Source organism: Pan troglodytes, chromosome 1 (genome assembly GCF_028858775.2).
Source record: "Pan troglodytes isolate AG18354 chromosome 1, NHGRI_mPanTro3-v2.0_pri, whole genome shotgun sequence".
In the NCBI taxonomy this organism is placed as follows: domain Eukaryota; kingdom Metazoa; phylum Chordata; class Mammalia; order Primates; family Hominidae; genus Pan; species Pan troglodytes.
In genome coordinates this window covers 146,661,216-146,679,782 of record NC_072398.2, presented here as the reverse complement: position 1 = coordinate 146,679,782, position 18,567 = coordinate 146,661,216, and the positions used below count along the sequence as shown (strand labels likewise).

Here is an 18,567-nt window from a genome sequence, read left to right as displayed (position 1 = left end):
GTCTTGGCCTCAGGGCAGTGAGTTTCAAACTTTAGGGTACACCAGCATCACCAATAAGCTTATTAAAAATATAGATTCTTGAGCCCAACTGGAAGAATTCTGATGTAGCAGGTTTGGAATAAGTCCTAGAATTCTGCCTTTTTTGCAGGCACCACAGGTAATTGGGCAGGTGGTACAGAGTCCTCCTCCCAAAACTCTGTCTTAGGATAGAGACACAAGCCTTCCCCTTTTCTATGAATCCTGAGAATTGTGAACAGTTCTAGTGCAACCACAGAGGTAATCTGATTTACAAGGGTTCAGTTTGGTCTGGATCCTCCGATCTGGAACTATTATAGTTATCATTGTGATTATCAGAGAGACAGATTAGGGGCAGCATTATTTCCAGGCATGATGTAAACTGCTATTTATTATGATGGCAGCTTTAATAATTGATGCAAAAGTATGCATTAAAGAAATTATTTTCATATGTCTATCTACTCCTTCCCTGATTCACAAAGAAATTGGTCTCACCTTTTTATAGTTGTTATGGTAGTGGGCCATTTTATTTTGGTTTTCTACTCAGATTCAGCTTCGAGAATGAGAAAGCATAGTTTGGGCAAAATAGATGTTTGTAACATTTTTTATTAACCTGAAGAGTGGGTGATCAATATGTTTACCTATTGCATAGCAGCCAACTGGACACCAAAGCCTCTTTGAAGTGAAGCACCACATTGAGTGGCTAAAACCAGGAAGATGGAGAGAATATGTAAACATCTTTGGTAAAATACAGTTAAATTTACTGTTACTTTGAAGCAACCCTTTGAAGTATCCCTTAGCAACTGGTTCCTTAAGACAGAGATTATTATAAGTGACAGATCCTAATTATTACTAAGACACAAGGTTTTATCATTTCTGTTTAATGTATGAACCACCTGCATTTGCTCTCATTCATTGAGTCAAACAGGAGGAGAAGACATGAAATATATTTAACATCTACTTATTAAAATGAAGTCCCCCTGCCCACTGAATTTCATACAACAATGTTCACTCCAAAGGGTTAACTATCTTTCCCTTTTTTTCTGCAGAACTTTTTGATGACTTTGCAAACCAGTCAACAATTCAGCACAAAGGCATCCAGAGTCACGCTGGCATGTTGTGACAGAATCGCACAATTACATGGGATCCATCCCATTCTGAAAATGCCTCGAACAGCGAACAGAACAGGTAAATCAAATCAAACATCAGAGCCAGCACAGCCTGAGAGTGCCTTGAAACTCAGACTCCACAATCTATGGGGAAAGTGTCCTGCTGTGGCATGAAATAAATGAAACAGAAAATGATGGCAAGACTGCTAAGAACATCCTTTGCTTTGCTCTTCCTTGGCCTCTTTGGGGTGCTGGGGGCAGCAACAATTTCATGCAGAAATGAAGAAGGGAAAGCTGTGGACTGGTAGGTAAATGAAATGGAAGGACTGCTGCATGCAAACAGCCTCGGTACAGAGTTGGCCTGGCTCACTGCGAAGTTCCTAAGGGGAATGTCCACTCTCTTTCCTCCCTTTATAAATAAAGGAAGTTAAAGTGTGCAAATCGGCCAAACTCCCAGGCAGGGGTAGGCTTCTGAGTGACGGAGTTTCCCCCTGAAAAAGAGCTGAGCAGCCCCCTTGGGCCTGATTCACTGTTCTCAGCGGGGCAAGGCTGGTAGCCACAGAAGTGGGATTGAGCTGACAGCTTCTGTCAGCTGGCAATTTCTTTCAATTACATCATGGCTTTTCCTAACAGAACATTTCCAACATCCTTTGAAAGACTGACAGAGTAAAGAAGGCAGATTATTTTTTTCTGAAAATGGAGCATGTGCTGCTCCTTATGAGAAAGAGAAGGGGGACCTGGTCACACACAGCACTGTTTGCCTAACCTCGGTTTGTTTGGAAGCAGAGGCAGCTGTTGCCATGATTGGTAGGTAGGCCACTGGCCTGTTGTACAGCGTCAAAGACATTAAATGCTGTGTTGCATTATAGTCATGGGTTCTCCTAAAGCTTTAACTACTTTTTCACTCTTTAATTGGGATATTTAGGTGTGCCATAATGGTTGGTGTCAAGCTTTTTGTGTAAACTTCAGGCTAGAGAACACAGATATACTCAAGGCAGTAGTCAGTCTTTCCTCAGTTACTGAGCTCAACAGAGGTCTGTGTGGAGTTTCGAAAATATAAATATGAACGAAACATGGTTCCTACCCTCAAGGACCTCACAGTTATGTGGTAAGGGCATAGGTGGAACACTGGGGAACAGAGAGCCCAGAAAACTTCTCTAAGGATGTAATTTTTGAGCTAGTTTTAAGAACAATTAAGAAGTAGCTGGAAAAAGAAGGGATGTGCAAGAGCATCTCAGGCCAATGAAGGAGCAATGAGGAGGTAGAGAGGCAAGAAGCAACATGGAAATTTGGGAGTTGCAAAGTAGTTTGGTATTGCTGGAACTTCAGAATACAGGAAGATGACCGGAGGCGAGGTTAGAAAGATGGGGACGGCCAAGGGGTCTGTGTGCTGAGCTACAAGGTTTGAACTTGACATTGAAAGGGAGCTATTGGAGACTTCATGCAGGGGTGTGAATGGTCAGATTTGCACTTTAGGAAACCCATTGGCAGTACTATGAGGGCTGGATGGATGGGGAGCAGCCTAGAATCACTGAGACCAGGAGCACTTTTGCAGCATTACAGGTGAGAAAAGTTGTGGACCTGAGTTAAAGAAGCGGTCATGGAAATAGAAAGAAGGACATGCTGAGAAGACTTGGTGATGGATGGGCTGCAGCCGGTAGGAGAAAGGGAGATGTTAAGAAATAATTTTAGGTTGGCCAGGCGTGGTGGCTCACACCTGTAAGCCCAGCACTTTAGGAGGCCTAGGCAGACAGATCACCTGAGGTCAGGAGTTCAAGACCAGCCTGACCAACATGGAGAAACCCCATCTTTACTAAAAATACAAAATTAGCCAGGCATGGTGACGCATGCCTGTAATCCCAGCTACATGGGAAGCTGAGGCAGGAGAATTGCTTGAACCCAGGAGGCGGAAGTTGTGGTGAACCAAGATCGTGCCATTGCACTCCAGCCTGAATAACAAGAATGAGACTCCGTCTCAAAAAAAAAAAAAAAAAAAAAAACAAAGAAAAAGAAAGAAATAATTTTAGGCTTCTGCTTCTGTGACTGCATGAATACGTTCCCTAATAGTGTGGGATGAGCATATTTGGAGCAAAATATTATAAATTTGGTTTCAAAAATATGGAGTTGGGGGTTAATGGGACATCTTTGAGTTTAGGTTTCTCTGGACCTCAGCAGAAAGGTCTGGGCTAGAAACAGATTGAGGACTCTTGAGTACATAATTAGAGACAGTCACCCAGGAAAAATGTTTAAAAGTACTAGCTATCAACTGGTGTGCCACGGCACACTGATAGTTCACAAACCCTTCACTGGTGGGCCACCAAATTGTGATTGACATGGAAAATCATTTTTGCCACAAGTGAATGGACATATTACTTAGCAATGTCTGTTAGAGAGAATATAAGCAACTTGTTGCCAAGCTGCTAACATTTATTGAGAAAGGTAAGGAAAGAGACCATCAAGTCAGCACCAAAGAATAATTTCATGTTTCCTGCCACATGTGAGGACCTGACCCTGTAAGAAAGCATAAGCAGGGCAGGAAAGAGTTCACTTAAATTAAGTATAAGACCAAAGGGGACCAAGTGAAGAGTGTGCAGCTTTTACGGGTTTGTGACACTGTTGTATGGTAATAGTGTATATATTATAATGTTTGGTGCACTGTGAGTGTTTAGGAGTTAATGGTGGGGTTCATGCTATTAGAAAGTATTTGGCTAGATCAGTGGTTCTCAACCGAGGGTAATTTTGCCCTCAGAGGATTTTTGATAATGTCTGGAGATAATTTTGATTGTCACAACTTGGCAGTGCTACTGGCATCTAATAGGTAGAGGGCAGGGATCTTACAATGCACAGGACAGCTCCCACGACAAAGAATGATAGGCCGAAAATGTGAATAGAGCACACTGAGAGACGCTGAGCTAGGTAATCCAATAATGCCTTAATGCTGTCTTGGCTGAGCTACCTCTCCTCCCTGTGAGATATCCAAGGGAGATATACAAATGGAAAACAATAGTAAAGGAAGGAAAGGGCCTACTTAATTACTTGGTTTTAGCCCTGAATCATCAAGGCAGAGTATTCTGATAAACTGAGCTGAGGAATGCAGCTTACGACAGGGGCTCAAAGTACCTTCCACCTCTCCTGAAGCCCAAACCCAAATCTCATATCCAGTCAGCCAACTGCATGGTCTGGGCCTTGGCCTTCTCTCCACTGTAGCCACATGGATCATGGAAGCAACAGAAAGAGCCACTCTCAATGTATATGGACTTCCACTTCAGGGACTCCACCCACCAGTATAACCAAGGTCTTAGAACATATCCAATCAGATTTTTATTTTCTTCTCTGGAGGAGCAAAGATAAGAGTGAAGAAAGAGGCAAAGAGCTTGAGCAAATCCCGTTCCTTAGAGGCCTTCCGTGAAACATAAATGAGAGATATATTACAGTGTATAATACAATAACTGCCACAGGAAAACAGTCAATAAATGTTAGTAATTCATAATCATTTTTTCTGTTAGGTTTACTTTTTATAAGTTACCTAAAAGACAAAACAAGGAAAGTGGAGAGACTGGATTAGAGTACCTGTACCTAGACTCTACAACTAGAAGCTGGAGGAAGAGTGAGCAACTAATGAATGACACCAAGAGTGTTTTGGGAAGGACATTACAACAGCTATATGAAGCATATGACTCTAAGGTATGTTATATAGTTAATTGTTCACTTGAATAATATAAAAAGCATAAAACTGAATCCAAAGCCTCCACCAGAGTTTTCTGTTCACCCACCCAACCCCCAATCCTATCACCTTGAAGTGAGCTAGCTCAGGAGCAGCTCAAGACAACTATCTGAGTCAATCTGACTAAGACCTGAGGAAACATGTCATCATACTCTACAGCAATGCCAAATTTACTTGGCACCATGTCCAGTGGTGTCACTAGGCAAGGTGTGAATTAATTGTATATTGAAGTCTTCTGGCTGCCAAAATGTCTGTCAGTTTGCTTATTCATCTAATAGAAATAGGGAGAGGAGCCTCTGCTGTTACAGGGCAATACAGAACTGTGATTAACATGCTATGAGTTATGGATTGTTTATATCATGGTGTTGATCAGTGGTGGTGAGCTCAGTAAAGGGTTCTACTTGATCTTCCTTTTAATTAATTGTTTTCAAAATGATATGTTGAAAACTAGGACTCTAGTTCAAGGCCCTAGAACTAACTTGCCTGGATGGAGATTATCCCTGCTATATCTGGACTTTATCAGGCAATGAGCTAATCAGCCAAAGAGACACAGGTAAGTAGGCCTGCTGGCTTATTATGGGCATGCTCCCAATATTCTAGGCATCATCTGTTGCTTAGTTTCAAGATACTGCTTTCCAACCAGGAGTGACAAGTAAAATCAAGCCATGATTAACATCCAATTATACTCATGTATGCATTTCCTAACAATAACTTATAGACAAGTAAATATATAACATGACTCTGTTCCTATAATATGCTAGACTGTATGCTGGGCCTTTACATATGTCAAGTAATTTAATGCCCACTACAATCCTGTTTTAGCCTCTGGCACTGCACATGTGTATCTGAGTATTTACTCAAAATACACACGGAACTGTCATGGTGTGTGGTAATATTCATGTTATTTATCTGCCATTAAGACTAGCCTTCAGAGCCAAGCTACAAAGTTAAAGCTTATCTGTAGGCTATTTGAGAACATGTGATGTGCCAAGAACTTTTCTAGATGCTTTTCAAAATTATTTGTCTCAACAAACCTGCTTTGAATAAACAGACGACAGCTGACCCTTGAACCATGCTGGGGTAGGGGTGCCAGCCCTCATGCCGTCAAAAATTTATGTATAACTTTTGACTTCCTAAAAATTTATCTACTAACAGCCTACTGTTTGACTGGATGCCTTACTGATAACATCAATAGTCAAATAACATGTATTTTTTATGTTATATATCTTATATACTATATTCTTACAATAAAGTAAGCTAGAGAAAGGAAAATGTTATTAAGAAAATCATTAAGGAAGAGAGAATATATTCACTCTTCATTAAGTGGAAATGGATCATCATAAGTGTCTTCATCCTTGTCATCTTCCTGTTGAGTCAGCTGAGCAGAAGGAAGAAGGGGAAGGGCTGGACTTGCTATCTCGGGGGTGGCAGAGATGGGAGAGGTGGGGAAGGTGGAAGGGGAAGCAAGAGAGGCAGGCATATTCAGTGTAACTTTCACATGAAAATACATAATGAATTCTATTTGCTTTTTCATTTCTCCAAAAATGTTTCTATACAGTAGTAATCCTTTTTTCACCATTTGCTTTCGTTTCAGTGCCCGTATCACAGAAGGGTTCATGTTGTAAAAGAAGTTAAAAGCAATCTTTTTATTTTTTTCTTTTGAGACAGGATCTCATTCGACACCCAGGCTGCAGTGCAGTGGCACCATAAGAGCTATCTGTTGCCTCGACCTCCCAGGCCCAGGTGACCCTCCCACCTCAGCCTCTGGAGTAGCTGGGACTACAGGCATGCACCACCATGCCTGGCTAATTTTTTTTTTTTTGGCGGAGGGGGCGGGTAAAGATAGGGTTTCATGATGTTACCCAGGCTGGTCTCAAACTCCTGGACTCAAGCAATCCACCCATATTGGCCTCTGAAGTGCTGGGATTATACACATGAGACACTGCACCCAGCCTAAAAGCAGTCTTGAATGATCAGAATGCGTCTAATATTGATTTGTGTTCTTGCACCATCTCTTCTATGTCTTCTTGCTCATCATCTGGCTCTGGTTCCACTGAGTTATGTTCTGTTAATTTCTCTAGTGTGGTGTCTATTAGCTTTGGAATTTCTCCAAGAATCATATCTTGAAATCCATCACCCCCAACCTTTCTTGCCATATCCACAATCTCTTTCATGACTTTCTTGATTGACTCTGTCATAAATCCTGTGAAGTCATGCTCAACATCTGAACACAGATTTTTCCAGCAGGAGCGTATTGTTTTGGGCTTGATGGCTTTCATGGCTTTCCCTATAACAGAAATGGCATCTTCAACGCTGTAATCCTTTCATGTGTTCTATCATGTGTTCCATAGCACTGACAATCCTTTCCAGAGAGCACCATATGTAATGAGCCTTAAAGGTTCTTATGAACCTGATTTAGAGGCTGAATCAGAGACATTATGTTTGGGGGCAGGTGGACAACTTTGACACCTTTGGTGTTGAACTCATGGGACTTTTAGTGCCCGGTGGCACTATCCAATACCAAAAGAACTTTAAAAGGCAGTTCCTTACTGGCAAGGTACCTTCTAACTTTAGAGACAAAGCATCACTGGAACCAATACAGAAAAAGGGTTTTGTTGCCCAGGCCTTCTTATTGTACAACTGGCAGCTGATATGTATCTTTTCCCTTCAAGGCTCAAGAGTTAGCAGCTTTATAGATAGGTGTAGTCCTGATTATCAACCCAACTGCATTTGCACAAAACAGTAGAGTTAGTCTGTCCCTTCCTGCCTTAAATCCTGATGCTTGCTTCTCTTTCTTACCAATAAATGTCCTTTGTGGCACTTTTTTCCAGAATAAGGAATTTTCATCTGCATTAAAAACCTGCTCAGGAAGAAATTATTTCCCCTCAATGATTTTCTTGATGGCATCTGGGAATTCATCTGCTGCCTCTTGGTCAGCAAAAGCTGCTTCTCCTGTTATCTTAATTTTTTTTTTTTAGGCCAAACCTCTTTCTAAAATTGTCAAACCATCCTTTGCTGGTATTAAATTCTCCAGCTTTAGATGATCTACCTTCCTTCTGCTTTGTCATATAGTGACTTCACTTTTTCTCAAATCATATTAGAGTCTATGGTATTCCTTTCTTATAGCAATCTTGCACCCATAGAAAAGCTGCATTTTAATTTTAAGTATGAGCTATAAATGTATTTTGTAAAAAGTGCAAGGTTTTCATGCCTACTGGCATAGCTGCAGTGAGGGCTTCACAAATTTCCTTTTCTTTTTTCACAATGGCTCTTATGCTGGATTCACTTAACTTGAAATGGCAGGCAACTGAAGCTGCAGACCTCAATCCGCAGTACATATCAAGCAATTCAACATCTTCTTATAATGTCGTGACTTGTCTTTGCTTGTTAGAAGCATTTCCAGCATCAGCAGTGGCACTCAGTATAGGTCTTATGGTTTTATTCAAGGTTTCTGATATTGCCCCAAACATGATGAAAAATATGCAAGAGCTGTGAGAGATCACTTTTGACTACAGTATGCAATTTACTGGAGAGAACTGCTCACATGGAGGTTGTTAGTGTCATGTGGCATTTTCAGCAGATATTCACAAGACTTGAGCTCACCTCAATGGTGACAAAAGGTGGCTATCCAATTATTACAGTAGTATAGTATTACTACAGTTAATTTAATGCAGTTATGACTTAGTACTGCATATTTATGTTTGTTTATATTTCTTGACTGTGAATGGCACCATGTTTGGTCTATGTTTGTATATGTAAATTTTGATGAATTTTAACTTTTTATAATAGATTTGTGCACAGTTTAGGGCAGCAAATGATAAAATAGACTAGTATCTACATATATTGTATGCATTCATAACGTATCTAACTTTTTCTTAATTTTAAAAAATATTTCTAGGCTATGTGGTTCATCTGTGAGTTTTTTTTCTCAAATTGTCAAAAATCTCCCCCTAAATTTTCCAACATATGTTTTTAAAGGCCTGCATACATATAGACCCATGCAGTTCAAACCCAAGGGCCAACCGTATTATATAAAATGAAAACGCCTGCAGCTGCTTCTGCTTTCCAGGTTGGGGATGGGGACCAGGAGCATATCTATTAGTGGGAAAATAATGCCTACATTGTTCCTTTCCACATCAACGAGACTGCTAGGGGAGGAAGAAGGAAAGAGCAACATTGTAAAGCCTCTATCATTTGCCTTAGTTGGAGTAGATAGGCCTTCACTTGGCCGAATACAATAATGATCTTTGAAGGTGCAAAGGTAGCCCCACACCCTAGCAGGGAGACACAGTTAAACTGCTCTGCTAAACAAAAAAGGGACAGAAAGAAGCCAGGGATTAAAAAGCATAAGAAACATGGAGAAAGACTGGGGTAAGGCCTTATGGTGATGTAAAACCATTCAATATTTCTTACCTTTAGTAAAACCTGCCACATGCAATGTCTTGAGTGATTGGTTCTGGGGGGAAAATGACAGGAAAGGGACTGATTTCCATGCCTGATTGGCATAGAGCCAAAAGAAGAGAGCAACAGCAGTTGGTGATATCCAGGTATGACTCAGTGTTCTTTGGAAGCTGGAATTATGTGCCAGAAGTGACTGTGAGAATATTACTCCTCCACCCCCTGACCTGGAATTGAACCTCTGACAGAGAGTGAAATGCAAGATTAGACCGACTGGTTTAAATCTCAAATGTGAAGGTGACCAAGGCCAATAGCTGGGTTACATTTGGAATTGTTTCCCTTCTCTTGCCTTTACAAATAAGAATCTTCCGTGTACCTTCATAAACATTTATCAAACTATATTGCCTGCACTTGTGTGACTATATTTTCTGCTAGACAGGGGGCACAGACTGTACCCCTCTTGTTCAACACTCAATAGTCAAAACAATACTGAACATATGTGTTAAAGGAATAAAGCTATTCAAAGGCACATGCCTACATCTACCTACTCTTAAGTCCATGATCTTTTCCCTTTATCAATAGCCTCTCTTCCAACTAAGGCTACAATCCACTTAACCTCAGCTGGCAGTTACACTCAGTTAGAACAATAAACTTCATTTATCATAAAAAATAAATTCCTCACTGGATCATCCCAGAATTCCTCCATGTTGTACCCCAAAGGCACACAAATGGCCTCCTTACCACATTCAATGCAGGTTCACAGAGTAACTAACTCTTCAGAGTTCTCCAAATGATGATATGAATGCCATTCAGTAGCTATGATCAATTATGGAAAATGAAGGTAAGAAAACAGCTTACTTTTCGGGGCATTCCTAAGCACAGTAGACAAGAATGCTCCAACAGACTATGTTGTGCATTGAAAAAAAATTTTATCACATCATATAATTAAGCAACTATGAGAGGCTTCTTTATTGACTTTGTTTTCTAAGAAAAAAGCAAGGGCCTTTTTTAAGGACATAGGTTATCCTTTCCTGCTTTTAATTATGTCACTCAGATTTTTTTAATATTGACATTATTGGCTTCAATTAAAGTTGTATCATCACACAAATTAAATGGAACCACCTAGAACAAATATTAGCAAGTTTCTAAAACATGAAAAATAGACACTATCAAAATAATAGCTTTATTTTGGCTCTAAGATTTGGCTGTTTGAAAATTGACTCATATTTGGCCTTAACAGAGGAAATCCAATATCACACAGTAAATTTCACCACTTTTTTTAAGCAGGAAAATATCAAGTTGGAAAGGTGAAGTGACACTGAAAAATGGATTGCAGAAAAATCCTCTCATAATGGGAGGAAGGGAGAGCAGATAATGAGGAATCCTGATTAAACACAACGCTACTACCCAGCAGTGAAGTGAAGCACAAAGTGTGCAGAGAAAATCAGATCCTGACAGCCAGTTCTGCACTGTGCCTATAATATCAATGGAAAAAACCTCAGATGTAATCCTTGGTTGGTTGTTCCTACTTCATTTCCTGAACAAATAATTCAGTACTCCTTTATTATACACTGGTTGCTTAATCAGAAACTTGGTTCCAAAACAACCAAGAGAAATAGGAACATTGCCCTCACACACAGATCACAATGCACAGGGCTCCTGTCACATGAGTAAAAATCATGCACAGTTAAAAATGGACTTTCTTTCCCCTGTCTTTCATGTCACAGGCTTCATATTGATGGGGAAGCTGCCTATTAGGGGAATAGATGACTTCTCATGTGTATTAATGAAAGCAATGTATTGCAGGCTGGGTAGCTGGTAGAAATGTTGTGGGCGTTTGTAAGTGGAAGATTTACGCCATTATAACCCTAATATATTCCTGCAGAGTAACAACACAGCCTATCTAATATACAATGATGGAGTCCCTAAACCTGTGAATTACAGCCGAAAGTATGGACACACCAAAGGTATGACAAAGATTCTTGGTTTCTCTTTCCTATTGGAAATCAACAATTTCTTAAATATTTCATCTTGAATATCCTTATATTCCATACTAAATAGATAGCCTTTCTTCTTAATAGTTTATTTGAGTTATTGAAATGTATGACTTCTATATCACTGGTTATAATATAATTATATGATTTGACTTGGCAATCTCATTTTTAGAAATCCCATTTTATTTCTTAACATATTTAAAAATATTTGCTTTGCAGCAGCAGGAATCCAGGTACTGATACTGAGGACACACACACACACCAGCAATTATATATATATATATATATGCACATGAATATGTATATATGTATATGTGCATGTAGTATATATGTACAAACACATTTTAGTCAGATTTATTGAAGTATGATTTATAGAGAGTAAAACGAGCTCTTCTTAACATACAGTTCCCTTGGAAATATACATTTTTGAAAAAGTATTTTAAATAGCTTTTTATATTAATTTTTATCATGTTATTTACATTGTCACATATAATTTTTATTATCCTTTCACAATTTTTTTATTTCTAAACTTTGCATATGTGTTTGTGAACTACAGAAAAATTCAAAATACAGGTAAACAAAAAAATCTATAATCCTAATGCCCATTAGATAAACCATATTTAATCCTTTCTACTTTTTCTAAAATACATATTTTAAAACATTTTTACAAAACTACTGTAATGACTATTTTTCAACCTTTTTTCAATTTCATATATCATAAATAACTTTCCATGGCAACAAGTATTCAGAAGATTCCAAATTCAAATGCCTTCAAGGGAGCAGGCAAATGATGTCAGCAAGTGAAAGGAGGCAGTTACTATTCAACTTGCCTGATACAGACACAATTTTCCAGGAGATGTTGAAAATTAATATTTGTGGAAAAACTCCCCAGTTTTTAAATGTTGGCACTAAATTCAAAGTTTAAAAAATACTCTGCAAGCGCAATAAAATGTATCCACAGGCTGGATTTGGCTCAGAGGATGTCAGTTTGCAGCCTCTGATTTAGAATATAGTTTGTAATGGCTGACAAAGGTCATGAACTTTGAAAGCTTTTTATTTAGCAAAGTTGCTCTCCTGAATGCCCTATTTACTGGGATCCCACCCAACAATTTTCATAACATGCTACATTCTTCAACCTCTCCTCCAACAATCTCCCACACCATTCCTGCTCTACCCTGCTAACTGCCACAAGGCTTTGGGGAAATGGCTCTAAAGAAGTAGGGCACAATATCAAGTGGAGGGGTTCTCTTGGCCAACAGATGCCCTAATATCCTATGGCATTTGTACCAGGAGGATAGGATTCCAGCAAATTGGCACACTCATCTGCACAGAGGAGAACTCTTGAAGGTTATCCAGTTCTGTTACACACAGAACTTTCAATATTTTCCACCTTGACACAGGTATTGATTCTATTTCCACCCAAAGAACAACAGTATGCTTTCTTAAAATAGGCACTTTGAAAAAAAAATAACTAGAAGGCATTTGGTTTTTAATCTAACAATTAGGCAAACACGAGTGAATCTTATGTTTGCATAGTCATATGCAAACTGGAAAGTCTAGCTATCATACCAAACCTACCATGATAAATTTCTAAACACAAAAATAGTCAGATGTCTGTTTTACAAAGTTCTTTTTGGTATGTCACAAAATGATAAAAATCTTTCTATTTTCTTCCTTATTGGCTTTCAAGTTGTTTATTTTGCTCTAGAGATTTTTACAAACGTAATTAACTAGGATACTTTAGCACAGCTTCCTTTTTTTCTCTTTGCTTCTTTTATTGGGCTTGTAGAAATAGTGACTCTTCTGCCAATAAATGGGCAGCAGTTTTTTATAACAAATTATTGTGAGTACATTTCTTCATTTGATATTTTCTCTTTCAACTCTGTTTTTTAGTCAGCTTTTGAAAAGAGCCTAGCTGCTTAGCAGTGAAGACACTATCTAAATCTTGCTAGGTGACTGTATAGTTTAACAAGGTCCAATTCCAGTTTAGCAAATTTGCATTCTGCCAAAACAAATTTTCCTTGTGATTTCAAAATGAAATTCCTCTTAACTCTTCACAGGATGGCTACCTTGGTTCCCTTTTCGTGGTGGCTTTTTATCAGTAATCAGGCAATGTGATATGTGCCAGAATTGTATTTGAAATCTTTGAAAAATAAGCATGATCCTGTGATTATTAGCCTAATAAAGCACTAGTCTGAAGCATAAATGGGCTTAAATGTTGCCACTGTGAACCCTATTATAAAAGAAGCTTTGTTTTTCTGATTTATCTTTGTTAAATGTGTCTTTGGTAGGTTTACTGCTGTGGAACAGAGTTCAAGGGTTCTGGCTGATTCATTCCATCCCTCAGTTTCCTCCAATTCCGGAAGAAGGCTATGATTATCCACCCACAGGGAGACGAAATGGACAAAGTGGCATCTGCATAACTTTCAAGTACAACCAGTATGAGGCAATAGGTAAAACTAAAGTATGTGAGAAAAAAAACAGATAACTATGTTGAAGAAAAGATTTGGAAATATATTCATAAATGTGTCACTTCATTTGTTAATCTATTCATAGACCCTCTGATACCTAGATTCTAATACTGGCTTTGCCATGGTGAGGTCTTGGGCAGGCTCGCTTACTGGGCTTTGGCTCTTAATCTACCAGTGCAGTTGTTGAACTTGATCAGGGCAGTAGTTTCAAATGTATTCAGGGGCCTGGTAGATAACATATATGAGTGAAACAGACATGTTACATGGGAAGTGAGGATAGTGACGAACTGGGGTGTTGACTCACCTAGCTTCCCTTAAAGCCTCAGTTCCATCATACTGTGGCTCTACAGGAATACAAGCCTAATGATTACAGATCTCCTTATTTCTCATGAAGTACCGGAAACCTAGGGTGTGTGTGTGTGTGTGTGTGTGTGTCAGAGAGAGAGAGAGAGAGAGAAACTGATTTCCAAATATGAGTTCAATCTTAATTTTGTTTTTGAAGTTTTCCAGGCCACATGTTCTTTGTAGGCCACCAACATGACACCTTTGAGCCAGATAATCTCCTTTTAAGATTTCAAGCTCAGCGAAAAATTCTTAGATTTGGCAAACTGTGGTGGGAAAGGAGAAGTAGGGACAGGTTGGTAGCTAAATAGTAGTGAAAAGCAACTTGCCTATAGAAACAGGAGATTTAGAAAATGTTTCTCATCAAATTTCCATCTTATGGCAAGGATCACTGAGCTCCTCACCCAAGTCAAGCTCTAGTCTCACTAGTTGAAATCATGTAATGATGCCAAATATCACAGAGATTAGGCATGCACACTGAGGAGCTGATGATTCTTAAAGCTTTTTGGTACATGGAGTTCTCAACTTTTGTATATGTATATGTACATTTAGAAGAAAAAATATATGGTCTCCAAGGCCAGATTACCTGGGTTCGAATATCAATTTCATCAATTACAAACTTTATAATCCTGGGTGTGTGATGTAAATTCTCAGTTAATTCATCTATAAAGTAAAGATAATGATAACAACAGAATTTACCTGATAATATGTTTGCTGTGAGGATTAAATGAATAAACCCATGTACAACTTGTAGGACCATGTCTGGAAACTAGGAAGTGCTTAACAGGTGTCAGTTATTTAAACAAAAAGTTATTTGAAGGCTATTGGTTTAAAGAAAGAAATGCCTTTGTTTTTGTGTTGTTTTGTTTTTAAATCCACAAAAAGATCTATAATAACAGCAGGTATTTCCATTTGTGTCTTAATTCTCAACTTTTCTTTACTGTTTCTTGATTCAGATTCTCAGCTCTTGGTCTGCAACCCCAACGTCTATAGCTGTTCCATCCCAGCCACCTTTCACCAGGAGCTCATTCACATGCCCCAGCTGTGCACCAGGGCCAGCTCATCAGAGATTCCTGGCAGGCTCCTCACCACACTTCAGTCAGCCCAGGGACAAAAATTCCTCCATTTTGCAAAGTCGGATTCTTTTCTTGACGGTATGAAAGACCATCATCAAACAACATGCTATATAATTCTGCTGTTGAACTGACTAGGGATAGCTTAGAGAAATATTTTGAGTATTTAGAGAAAGAGAGATGAAAAAAGGGAGCAAAAGAAAAGGAAAAAGGAAAGTCACGGATCAGTTCGAACATCAGCCGGCTATACTTGAATAACCAGGTTGCTGAGTCAACCACAAAAGTATCTCACAACCATCCAGCCACAGGCCAGTGAAAACTCACAGTCTCCATCCTCTGCTTGGCAAGGGGCCATAGCCATCTCCATTTCTTCCATTCCCTGAGTGGTTATTTTAAGCCTTCTTTACTCTCAAGCCCTTTACACTACTCTGCACCCTCACTCATAGCTTCCTTTTTTCCTTCATAAATAGAACAATGTTCACTAGGGAGAAACCACTTCAATATGCTACCCCCCCCACCCCTCCCACAATCTTATCTGTTCTCCTTCCTTTTTGCAGGGTTTCTCCCACCCCCAAAGAAGTGATGCACTCCCTATGCTCTGAAACCTATCTCAGCCTCAGCATACCTTGATTTGTCCACCTGATCTGTTCTCTGTGTTCCATTTCAGTTCTCCCACTCCCCAGGCTACTTTCTCATAACATACAAACATGCCTAAAAACCCTCCCTCAAAAAGCATCTATAGCTCTATTTTTCCTTTTCTTTCAGATTTATTTTTTTAAAACTCATCAGGGCCTTCACTTGCTCAATGTTCCTTCACTGCAGTCTTGCTTCTGTCTGTAGACACTTGAATCTCTCCCCAGTCACCAATGGCTGTCTTAGATGACCTCACTGTCTTCCTTGCTTATTTGCTTCCTTCCTTTATACATTGAATAAAATTTACTGAATGCCTACTACTAGCCAAGCCCTGTGTTAGGCACTAGAGATCTCAAACTTGACAGGACAGAGACAGTCTCTGCAGAATGTGGCACTGTTGAAATTCTTTCCTTTTTGAAACTCTCACCTTCACTGATTTTGGGGAATACGCAGTCCCCTGGTCTTTCTCCCACTTCTAAGTTTCTTCTGCCAGGTCCTTTTCCTCTGACTACTCTTTAGGTGACTGGGTTGCCATGTGGCCCCTACCCTTCCTTATCTCATTCTACATACCCATGCTGGGCAATTCCAGCAAGCCCTCCAATGATTCTCAAGTCTTGATCTCTACCCCAGACCTCTATACTGACTGATGTATTTAACAGCAAGTGAGACATTTCTACTTGAAGGTGGTACAGCCACATCAAGTTCAACATGCCAAACTCACTGCGTCATCATCCCCTACAAATCTACTTTTTCTTGTATTCTGCATAGTTAACCAGTCACTCCCCATCTCTTCTTTTTCTGACCCTTCTATCAAACCATCAAATTCAGTCAGTTCCAGATCCTTAATAACACTCACATGTATTGTATCTTCTCCAAACTCTTTGCCACTGCCATGGGTCACACCTGTGTTTATTGACAAAGTTATTATGACAGCCTTATGTTTTTCCTTTCTTCTTTCTAACCTGTCCTTCCCAATTCATCCTGCCCATTGCCTCTCAACTGATATTTATGATCATAAACCAGTTTCTATTAATTCTTTACTAACATTCCTTTAAAAACTCTCCACTGATTTCAGGAAAATCCAAACCCTTTGGCATGATTTACAAAGTTCCCTAGAAACTGGCCCTGATTCCTTCTCTAGACTAATTTTTTCCAAAGGTCTTTCCAGGACAAAGACATATATTGCTTCATTCGTTTTATAGAACAGAAGATGTTTGCAAACACCAACATCATCATAGTAATGATGATAATAACTTACATTTGCACATCACTTTAGCATTTACAAAATGTTTTCTCATCCACTATCTCAATTATGTTGTTATTATTATGCTCGTGACATCCACTTATCAGGGGTGAAAGATGATTTCCATTCCAGAGTATATTTTCAGGGACTAATCTAAGTGTAAATACCAACCTCACTATCTTTCTCCTCCTAAACCCTAGACATCTTTGCAGCCTGGATGGCTCAACGGCTGAAGACACACTTGTTAACAGAAACCTGGCAGCGAAAAAGACAAGAGCTTCCTTCAAACTGCTCCCTTCCTTACCATGTCTACAATATAAAAGCAATTAAATTATCACGACACTCTTATTTCAGTTCTTATCAGGATCATGCCAAGTGGTGTATTTCCCAAAAGGGCACCAAAAATCGCTGGACATGTATTGGAGACCTAAATCGGAGTCCACACCAAGCCTTCAGAAGTGGAGGATTCATTTGTACCCAGAATTGGCAAATTTACCAAGCATTTCAAGGATTAGTATTATATTATGAAAGCTGTAAGTAAACTTGGTGAAAGGACACAGGTACTATCATTGAAAACCTTGACAATGGGTCTTCTTCCATTACACCTTCTTTATATTTTAAAGGCCTGTGAATATACTTATAACCTGCATATCACAAAATAAAACATTTTTCTCTCATGTTTACCATTTAATCTTCTATTTAATGGTAATTTATTTACTTTGCACTATATATCATAGACATAAACCATTATATACAACTGAGAACAGAAGAAATAAAAAGAAAAATATTTTTCCACACTAGTCAACTCCAATTGTTTATGGATTGACTGGCCACCTAGTAGATTACATTTCCTCTCCTTCACAAAGACTTCCCTGACTCTCTTCCCCACCCTTTTTTGAAGAAAAGCAAATAACTCTCTTTGCATATTCTTCCATACTATTTGATCATATTGCTCCTAAAGTTCTTTCTCACTTGTTTATGGTTAAGACTTATTTGTCATTCTTTCAGCTACTACTTACTAATTGGATGATCTTGAGCCATTCACTTGGATTCTCTGAACCTTGTTTTTTTTAATCTATGAAAGGGAAATAATAGCTAGGTATGTTCAAGTACCTAGCACAGAGCCCGGCACATAGATGACACTTAAAACTAATGGTGGCATTTGAGTTTGAATTCCAGCAAAAAAAAGACAAATAAGTTACAGAAATGAGTGATATTTTACAAGAAGAATGTTAAAGTCACATTAGGAGAAAAAAAACTGCATAAGTGTGACTCATCAACTTGAAGGAAATAAAGAAGTGTAACATAATGAAACCAGAATCAAACGCAATAGTCTTTTTTTTTTTTAAATAATAGAGATGAGGTCTTGCTTTGTTGCCCAGGCTGGTCTTGAACTGGGCTCAAGCAATCCTCCCACGCTGGCTTCCCAAAGTGCTGGGATTACAGGAATGAGCCACTGCACCCAGCCAAATGCAATAATCTTAATTTCAATGTGTTTCTTTTTCTGGCATTCTTATCACTACTTGTAACTGTTATATAAATGGATAATAATAAACTTGTGTTAA

General features: G+C 39.0%; 1 protein-coding gene across 2 annotated transcripts; it reads left to right on the top strand.

Annotated features, from left to right (window-relative positions):
• The first annotated feature begins 1,064 nt into the window (after positions 1-1,064).
• Positions 1,065-17,693, top strand: DNASE2B (deoxyribonuclease 2 beta). Of its 2 annotated transcripts, none has more exons than XM_063800083.1 (6): positions 1,065-1,203; positions 4,631-4,808; positions 11,132-11,213; positions 13,532-13,693; positions 15,010-15,207; positions 17,203-17,693. In XM_063800083.1, exons 2-6 carry the CDS (start codon positions 4,743-4,745, stop codon positions 17,541-17,543), a joined length of 849 nt encoding a protein of 282 aa, XP_063656153.1. In that variant the 5' UTR covers positions 1,065-1,203; positions 4,631-4,742; the 3' UTR covers positions 17,544-17,693. The 2 variants fall into 2 exon arrangements, with proteins under 2 accessions (XP_063656153.1, XP_016777030.2); XM_016921541.3 differs by lacking the exon at positions 1,065-1,203 and adding an exon at positions 1,304-1,428.
• The last annotated feature ends 874 nt before the right edge of the window (positions 17,694-18,567 follow it).

Bases quoted from the DNA above. Each gene is read 5' to 3' on its own strand.
- DNASE2B (XM_016921541.3), top strand. From the start codon at position 1,304: ATGAAACAGAAAATGATGGCAAGACTGCTAAGAACATCCTTTGCTTTG. The intron at 11,214-13,531 runs GTATGACAAAGA...TGTCTTTGGTAG, and splicing joins AAAGTATGGACACACCAAAG to GTTTACTGCTGTGGAACAGA. The intron at 15,208-17,202 runs GTATGAAAGACC...CCTAAACCCTAG, and splicing joins GTCGGATTCTTTTCTTGACG to ACATCTTTGCAGCCTGGATG.